The sequence below is a fragment of the Octodon degus genome, unplaced genomic scaffold (assembly GCF_000260255.1).
Source record: "Octodon degus isolate 3935 unplaced genomic scaffold, OctDeg1.0 scaffold00038, whole genome shotgun sequence".
NCBI classification, from domain to species: Eukaryota; Metazoa; Chordata; class Mammalia; order Rodentia; family Octodontidae; genus Octodon; species Octodon degus.
Window position 1 is genome coordinate 17239015 of NW_004524614.1, and position 9188 is coordinate 17248202.

The following is a 9188-nucleotide window of genomic DNA, read 5'->3' on the forward strand; positions in this document are numbered from 1 at the left end:
CAAGCGTCGGCCCGATTTTCGGGCAGCGCTCTGGGCAGCTGCGGCCTGGAGGCCCCCGGCGGCGAGGGCGACGTGGCGGGGCGGGCGTGCGGGCGGTGCTTCCTCCAGGGCCGGTAGGGTTGGGGCGCGCCGGGTCTGGCCCGTCCAGCAGGCCACCATGTAAGTGAGTGCCGCGCGGATCCGGCCCGCCCGCCGCGGCCCCCCGTCCTGACCTTGTCCCCTTGCTCCGCAGGTCGAAGGTGTCCTTCAAGATCACGCTGACGTCGGACCCGCGGCTGCCGTACAAAGTGTGGGTACCGCCGGCGGGCGGGCGGAGAGGGGCGGGCTGCGGGATCCCGGGAGCCCCGTGTCCCCGCCCTGGGGCCGCGAGGAGGCGCTGGGGGCGGGCCTGCGCGGGACCCGGAGGGCAGTGGGCGCGGGGTGCGCTGCTCGTGCGGCTGGAGGGCTCGTGGCGCCACGCACGCCGAGGGCCTTGGGCTGGTTCTGGCTGCCGAGCTTCCTGTCGTGTGTCGTGCGCGGGTCAGCAGTGGGCACCGTGCAGCAGGGGGCCTCAAGTCACGCGTTTCCCGCGGCGGACTGACTGCCAGCGCCGTCGGAGCGGGCGTGGGGTAGGAGGGCCTGTGTCCCGCGAGCCTGTTGCTTGCACGGCCGGGACTGCGCCTTCTGGGAACGTGCCTGTCTGGAGCTTCCTGCGCTTCCGCACTGATACTCTTGAGGCTACTTCAACTGAAAATCTCATTGAGTGTGGGCCAAAATAGGACTTAAATAAAGTTTTATGGAGACTTTCAAAACACCAAAGGTAGAGATTCTGTTGGACCCAGCTACTTCCCTTCCGGGTGTCCCACCAAGTGGTATGAAGACCTCATCTGTGCCATGCTGTAGGCACACTCGTGTTTACAGCAACCTCCTGGAGGGCTGTGTGTTCATTAGCAGATGTGAGTGGACAGAAAAGACGTGGCGTCTACAGGCCATGCACTGCTGCTTCCCTGTGCAGGGGGAGAAACTGAGTCTTGTAGTAAAATGCATGCATCTTGGCACTAAAGAAATAAGTCACACACACAAAAGTAGGTACGGCGTAGTTTCTTATGTGAGCGTCCCAAGTATAAATGAAGAGCAGAATGAAAGGTAGGTCGTAAAAAATAGGGAAATGGTCTTTTGAGGAGTTACCAAGAGAGGTAAGGAAGCGAGAGGAAGAAGATGAAGAAGAAACTTAACAAGTGCTATGTACATGTACCAGTTCCCCACAGAGAGTTTCATCGTTGTATTGATAAAAATTGGGAAGATATACTTCGAGTAACCAGTGCTGTGGCCTGACTGAGCTGGTAACAGCTGTCATGTGTTTCAGGGGCTTCCTGTCCTGTGCAGGTGGCCTGCAGGTCCTTTGCTCATCTGTCTTGTCCATCTCCAAAGAACGCTTTGTTCACCTTATCAGAAGTATTCATCATTAGGAACTCTGATAGTTACTCATCCATGAAATGCTGTTTTCTGCACCTCATCTGCAGTGTTCATGTTACAGCCTAGAAGTTTAGGAGCTCTAGTAGTTACTCTATCTCTAAGGTGTCATCGTCAAGCACTTTCTTTTGGGTAACTGCATCATCTCTTTTCAGCTCATCACTTCTAATATCACTTCTATAATGCTTCTTTCAGTCTGCTAGTCACCCCACTTTAACCTGACACTCCCAGAGTCCACAGTCCCTCTAAATCATTTTTCTGGAAATATTCTCAATTCTGTTTGCTTGATAAAACAGCATCTCTGAAACCAACCATTAGTGTTCTATGTATAACTGAATATTTCTGGAAAAATGACACAGTTAAGCAGTTGGATTTTACATAAAATTCTTGACTGCATTGTGTATTCCCTAATTTTGTTCGTTTTTCTCCTTACTCAGAAAAATTTGGAACTTTCCACAGCTCTTTCTCTTGGTTAAGGTATCAGAGAGGGAGTCCCAGCTTTCCATCCTCACATGGCATCTGTACACTCATGATTTCAGTCACTTATTTCAGAGGAAATTTACAGAGGAAAATGTGACTTCTTATAACAAGATGATTAATCCATTTGGGTTCTAGATCTTATCGATTTTAGTCTTCTCAGGATTAAAATAGGTGTTAGTTGGGAACACTGTCACAAGTTTATAATAGCACTCAAGAGGCTGAGGCAGAGGGGATCATTGTGAATTCAAGGCCAGCCTCAAACTGCACAGCGAGTCCCAGTCTCAAAGCAAAAAATGAAGTAGATAAAGATAAGGGAATTCTTCCTACTATTACTCTTTGTACTTTCATCAGTACATATAGTATATTCTAGGTGGGGAAGATAGAGGAGGAGGGAGAAAGGACAGAGCAGGACAATGCTAACAGCTACAGTATGGTGCAGAGCACCATACCAGTGATTGAACATAGTAGGCATTACTATATAGTGAAGGTTTAATCATGTGCATATATTCCAGAGATAGTATAGAAAAGCGTTCAGAAACGATTGTGTAGTTTGTAAGCTGTTATACTTTTTAAATAAATGGCTTTCCTTTAGAATTGTTTTCATTTTATGTCTTCACCAAAATAAGAAAAATAGGAAAAGAATAATACCGAGTTCTATCCTTTAGCAATAATTTGGAGAGTGAAATGGTACCAGTTAGGAAATCTGTTCTTTGTAAAATACACTGTAATATGCTGCTCTTGGAAGAATGATTACTGTTAAGGCTTGTGTGCAGACATCCCTCCAAAGCCTCCTGTGGTCACAGGGCTTGTTTGGAGGTGGCAGAATCTAGAGTGTGTATTGGTGGTGCAGTGCTGGGATTAAAGGGTGCGAGTGGTCACCTGCCCTGGGCCGGCTGGCCTGTGGACAGTGAGGGACTGAAAGAGGCTTCTCCCTGCCAGCTTGCTTGCTTGCTTGCTTGCTTGGTTTGCTGTTACTGACCTTTTCTGCCATGAACTTAAGAAAGCTGCCTTTTGAGTTTCAAAGTTGACTGGTTTGATTGTAAAACCGTACTACCCACCCCCCAAAAAAGAAATTAAAAATATTTAACATCAAAAAGCCTTAGAGCAAGTACCCAAAGTAGCACCTTAAAACTAATAAACCCATAGAAATTTACATGTTTTTATCATTTTGATACAAGTAAGTCTTGGATATGGGCTGCTTTTGCTTTTGGATATGGGTTTTAACAAGTTGAATTGCTCTTTGGTCCTTACTGCCTCTTCTCTAAATTCCTACTTCTAAAGAAACTGATCGCATCATTGCATTGAATATGAAGGAATTTTTGGTTTTAGGGTTAATGTATTACAGTCAACACAGCCAGCTTTGAAAATCAAAAGGAAGCTTTCTTACGATATGTTACAGTGGAAGGTACAAGAGACATGGGGTTCAAAAACTTAAGCTTCTAAAAAAAATTTTGTTGTTCTTGCAGACTGAGTGTTCCTGAAAGTACACCTTTCACAGCAGTCTTAAAGTTTGCTGCAGAAGAAGTAAGTGTGAGCGCTGAAATAACACGTAGAGAATTCCATTTGGCAGTGTGTTTCAAAATTGTTTTCAAAATTACTATTGCCTGCCATTTCCCTGTGGTTTTATGGGGGGCTTGCCGGTTAGCTCAGTTGTTTAAGCACCTGCTTGGACAAACCTGGTCAGGCGCAGGCAGTGGACTGAGGTTAGATCCCCAGCTCCATGTTCCTTGCCAGACCCGCCGGTAAGGCAGCCTAAGCCAGCCCAAAACAACAAAAAAATCCTTCCCTGTGATTTTTTTTTTTTTTTTTAATTTATTTATTTATTTATTTATTTATTTATTTATTTATTTATTTATTTTAGGACTGGGGATAGCTCAGCGGCATGAGTACTTAACCTGACAAGTGCAAGGTCCTGAGTTCCATCCCTGGGTACCGCAAAAAAAAAAAAAAAAAAAAAAAAGATTTTCAGTGTAATGAGTTCCACCTTAAAGTTTGATTTTTTAGATACAAAGTGAATGACAAAACAAATGGGCATATTTCATGGAACCATTGAAAATTATAAGATCTTTCATTGAACTTGAAGGTACCAGTGATATGTAAATTTTTAGAAAACATCAATTTATGTATTCCATAAGCCAAGTTTTTCTAGTTTTAATTCTAAAACTATGATTTAAAAAGTCTTCATTATGTTTTTCATGTTTTCTGAATCACCATGTGGATTGTTACTAAAATTTCTTTTGAAAAATGTCTAGTTTTAAAAACATGGTAGGAAAATTTGTTTTTCAAGACATAAGCATCCATAAGCAACTCTTTGGAAGTAGGTTTTGGAAAAGTAGCTTTATCTGGTACAAATGATGTGAAAATATGACTTACAAGACTTCAGATATGTGTTTTATTTTGCTGCTAAGTAGCAGTGTGAAATGGGGCAGTTTCTCTTTTTTGTTTTGCTTTGCAATGCTTAGGGTCCAAGTTAAGGCCTTGGGACTACTATGCAAATGGTGTGCCACTGACTACAACCTCTGAATACTCATTTTCTTAATCTGTAAAATTATAGTAGCTCATGCCTGTTCTTCCTATCTAGGTGTTTTGTGTAAAAATAAAATATTCACTAAAATTTTTTGGTGAAGTGGAAAGTGCTAGAGAGGCAGAGATTAACTCAAATCAAAATACTTTGATGAAAGATACTTTGATAGAGCATCTTAAGAGAAATTGTGGTCATGTAAAGAACAGTTGTAATAACTAAATAAGAGACCAGCTTAATTCATCGCTCTGCTGTGTTTAAATGACTTAATTGGGAGTCAGCCAACCCATCTGAGTGCTCACAACTCCTCTTAAGCTGCCTTAGAGACCACATCATTTTTTTTTTTACTTACCCAGAATTAAACTCAAAGTGGTGGTATTTGTTTTAAGTTTATCTTGATGTATTTTTTTTTTTCAATCTGTTGTTCTTGCTTGAAGAGTAAATAAAATGAGGTAAGATGGATCTGAGTAAAGTGTCAGGATTGTGTTTTTGCTGCATAGATCTTTTGCAAGAAATATACCAGGGATATAACAGATGACAGATTTAAGAAATAGATCTGAATAAGCTGGTTTTAACTATTACTGTTGTTTTGTGTTTGTAGTTATTCTATAGTTTCTCTTTTAATGTAAGTGTATTGCCACTACGTTAGTCTTTTGTGAATGTAGAAACAAGGAATATGCAGTAGCAAATTAATAAATGTTGTACTACACATACTAATAAAATTTGAATGGAACTCTAAGGACATGATAGTATAGAATCTTTCAGTGAAAACACAAGTCACATTGATACACCAAGAGTCAAGATTTAAATCTCTGATAAAATTCTCTTAATAAAAAATAGAATTTCCCAGTAAGTGATTGGGTTTAATTCACAAAGTCATGAGTTGTCGTAACCCAGGAAGAGCCTCTTAACATCTAATATTGTCAGACTTATGGCATCTGAATAGGAAAACAAATGAGAACTGAGGGACTTAAAATAAATTGCATCCAGGAGAAAACATCCCTGTAATGAAGGACAAAAAGAATGGTAATTGTATTTTCTGTCACTACTGATGCTTCCCAGATTTCACCTTAACTGCTGCTTCCACACTCAAGAAGGAACAAACTATATTAGCAATTGCTTTTGGTTTTAAAATACATTGAGGGTATGGTCAGTGTGACAGAAAATACACAGCTTATCTTAACCTGGGCGTAATCTAAGAGTCTCAGTAAGGTAACTAAATGCTCTGTAGGATTCTTAGTTTTGAAAGTGTGAAATACCCTCTAATTACTTTGAAAGTAAGCTGTTAATTGTTTTTGTCAGTTACATAAAAGTGACCCTTTGTAACTGCCTACCATTATGCTGCCTTTATACATGCCTGGAGCCAGAACCATACACAGAAACTAGTATAGCTTAAAACTTCATTCATCATTTTCTTCTTGGAGATAATGAACTGCATTAGCAGAGCAGGCCACTAGGTTAATATGTTTTGAAACATATTTGATCATAGAACTCATCTACAGTATTTAAAAAATTAGTCCATAATGCACAAATGTTTAATCCTACTTGTTGGATAAATGAATAAATTATGAAAAAATGAAACATTTTGTCAACTGTACGTTCTTACAGTATTAAGTGATGGATTCTCCCTTGTCAATATGTTCCATAGTTTATTTGCTGAATTTTTAATACAACATTTCTGAGATGGGTTTGGGATATTTTACTATGACTGTTGGCTGGGTGGCAGTCAGGAAATTATGGACTTGCACCTGACTGAATTTAGTTGTTATTTCCATGTGATATAATTAGAATGAATATCAGTCCCTTGGGATAGTAAGTCAGAAAATGATATGAATTTTAAGAAACAGTAGGGGCCATGGTTGTTATCTGAGACCTTCAGGAAGTCTCTCACATTAAACACTAGAACATTTATTAGTTAGAAAGAAATTTTAGAAATATGCTCATTAATTTATTTGTACGAGAGAATTATGTATGATAAACACTTGAAATTTGAAACATTGATTTGGCCATAGATTGCTGTTTTTCCATTTGTATACTCCATAAAATATAGGGTGTTTAACATTCATTGTGTCCTTAATAGAGTAAGATACATTTAGGATATAGGGTTTTTTAAAGACAAAACAGTGGTCTTTGATCTTGTTGTCCCTTACTCTCGAATTATAGAATTGGACCTATGTACCCGTCCTTGTCACTCCTCTGGTACCTATCTTTCTTTTTTTCCTTTTAGTTTAAAGTGCCTGCAGCAACAAGTGCAATTATTACCAATGGTAAGAATTTCTTTAAAGCTGTTATCTTTGAATTATGAACATTTTTTAAGAAGAATCTAGTAAAACCTGACTCAAAAAAGCCCCAAATATATATTAACCTAGATGGTGTATTTAATGGTAAAGCACAAGTCGGGACTATTGCCTCCACTTACCTTTATTCAATGTCTTTGTGCTTGGTATATATAGTACTTAATAGTTAGTGATGTCTTTATCACTTAATCCCAGATTATTACTGAAAGTAGCTAAGTGGCTTTCTTTTTTTTTTTTTTTTTTTATTAAGGTGTATGATATTGTCATTTATGTAACATTGTTCTGTATTAGAAAATGCTTTAGAAAACAGTAAAGCAGAAGTGTGTGTATAACTCAGGCCCTTGCACTTGCCAGGGAAGCGCTTAGTCCACTGAGCCATCTCCCTGACCCCCCAGAAGTATATCTGGACTATACCTTGTTATGTTTTGTAGAAAACTTTCTTGTAGGCGTACAATAATTTAGTTGTTCAATTAAAATCTTGAGTATTTTGGGATGCTGATGATAGTTAAAGATGATGAAATTAGTCTGATGAGGACATAGTGCCGTGATAAGATGAGTACTGCAGCTTGTAGGAAGGGCCTGACTTGTCTCCAGCATAGAGAGAGTGGAAGTGTGTGCTGTACACGGTCCCTATGCTGTTGGGGTAGACATCAGAGGAGATGGGTTTAAAATTGGTAGGATGATTATCTTAGGTATGACATTTCTCTCTTTAAAATATTCTGCCTGTTTTCACACTGAAGTTTTATCTGTTAGAAGAAGGCTGGCCTACTTTTTGAAAAGGTGTTAAGGTCACCAGTGATTAACTCACAGGAGAGTGTTTTGAAACTTTCCAAATATCAGTGGAGGTTTAAAGGAATGACTTTGTGATCTCTCTGTCCTTAAGATTTTATGCCTCAGAAGGGTATGGAAACAGTGGCAAACCTGGAGTGCTGTTAGCCTTTTGGAAGAAATGACAGACTTAGGTTTTATTGTGTGTTGCAAAACTATCTTCCCTAGAACTTACTAGAATCATTGCATTGACAGATATTCTTGTCTAATCCCACAGTGTGTATAAATACTTAATAACAGCAAATTTCAGCAGTCAGGTAGCTTACTTGGAAGAGTCTCAGGTGTTGTGGGATTTAAATTGTTCATTTTGTATCTGTGCATGCAAGCAACAGTGTGGTGGCAGATCTCTTCTTGCTACTGTTCTAGCTTTAGAAATAACGTGCATGATTTTTACAACTTATTTTATAGATGGAATAGGAATAAATCCTGCACAGACTGCTGGTAAGTATCTCTGTGAAAACTCATAAAGTATCATTGGAGTTAACAGTATTGATTGTTAATGAATATTTAATTTATTCTAATTTAGGTTCAGGATTTTCATCAGGATGTAGCTATTAGAAATGATAGAGCACTCATATGAGGCTGAATGATAGTCATATCATTACATACGGTAGCTAGACGTGTTTTTGGCTACAAGTAACAGAAAATAGTTATTTTACATTTCTAGATACTGAATCCGCACTAGGATCTTTGTGCTATTAATATGATTTAGTAATACATTAATGTCCTGATCAACAGAGTAAAAAGTCTTACACTTTAGTCTTAAACTTTTACAAAGTGTTTTTATATTTTTTTAGTCTTCTGAGCCAACAGTCTTGTCTTTTGAAATCATACTTGATATAATATAATGTGACATTATTGAGCAGTACCTTTATATTCTAATTTTTTATTATAACAAAATATATTGTCAACATAGACTATAAACTATACAATTTAAAAGTGATTTTAAAAAGTAGTGTTACTAATTCAAGAAATAATTTTAACTGTATACTTTTATTAGTTTAAATCACTGCTTACTCTTTTTCATAATTGAATTGTGTTTGTCATTGGACATGAGGAGAACCCCAAAGGACAGTTGACCCCAGAAGGAACACTGTCTAAATTTTTGTCACTTGCTGTAAATTAGATTTTTTTTCTTCTAGTTTAGTTGTGTATGAAATATTCATGATTAAACTAATTGAGTTCATTGGCTAATTGTATTTGTTAGCATTTTCATGACTGATGTTCAGATTTAAAGTTTGTAAGCACTTGGTGAGTAGTGGAGCCGTGGGAGGAGTAGAAGTAAGACAGTGAAGGCCTGGACGAGGCTTTCTGCGTGCTTACACACATGCCTGCTGGGCTTCCCACCCCATTGTTTGCAGGGTGCAGTAGCTGCTGGGACACTAAGGTAACTTGTCATTTTCTGAATACTAACTTTATGTGTTGTTTGTTTGTAGGAAATGTTTTTCTGAAGCATGGTTCAGAACTGCGAATTATCCCTAGAGATCGTGTTGGAAGTTGCTAATATCTACTGGGAACATATGATTACCTTTCAGAATAAAAATTGCTATTTTAGTGAAAACAGGCTTTCAGCACATAATGAAGACACCCAAGAGTCAAGGAAATAATGA

General features: G+C 39.0%; 1 protein-coding gene across 2 annotated transcripts; it reads left to right on the top strand.

Annotated features, from left to right (window-relative positions):
- Ufm1 (ubiquitin fold modifier 1) lies at positions 1-9141 on the top strand. Of its 2 annotated transcripts, XM_023715121.1 has the most exons (6): positions 1-159; positions 233-289; positions 3399-3456; positions 6681-6720; positions 7987-8019; positions 9015-9141. In XM_023715121.1, coding segments are annotated over exons 1-6 (258 nt in total). In that variant the 5' UTR covers positions 1-157; the 3' UTR covers positions 9083-9141. The 2 variants fall into 2 exon arrangements, with proteins under 2 accessions (XP_023570889.1, XP_023570888.1); XM_023715120.1 differs by lacking the exons at positions 1-159; positions 233-289 and adding an exon at positions 462-1584.
- The last annotated feature ends 47 nt before the right edge of the window (positions 9142-9188 follow it).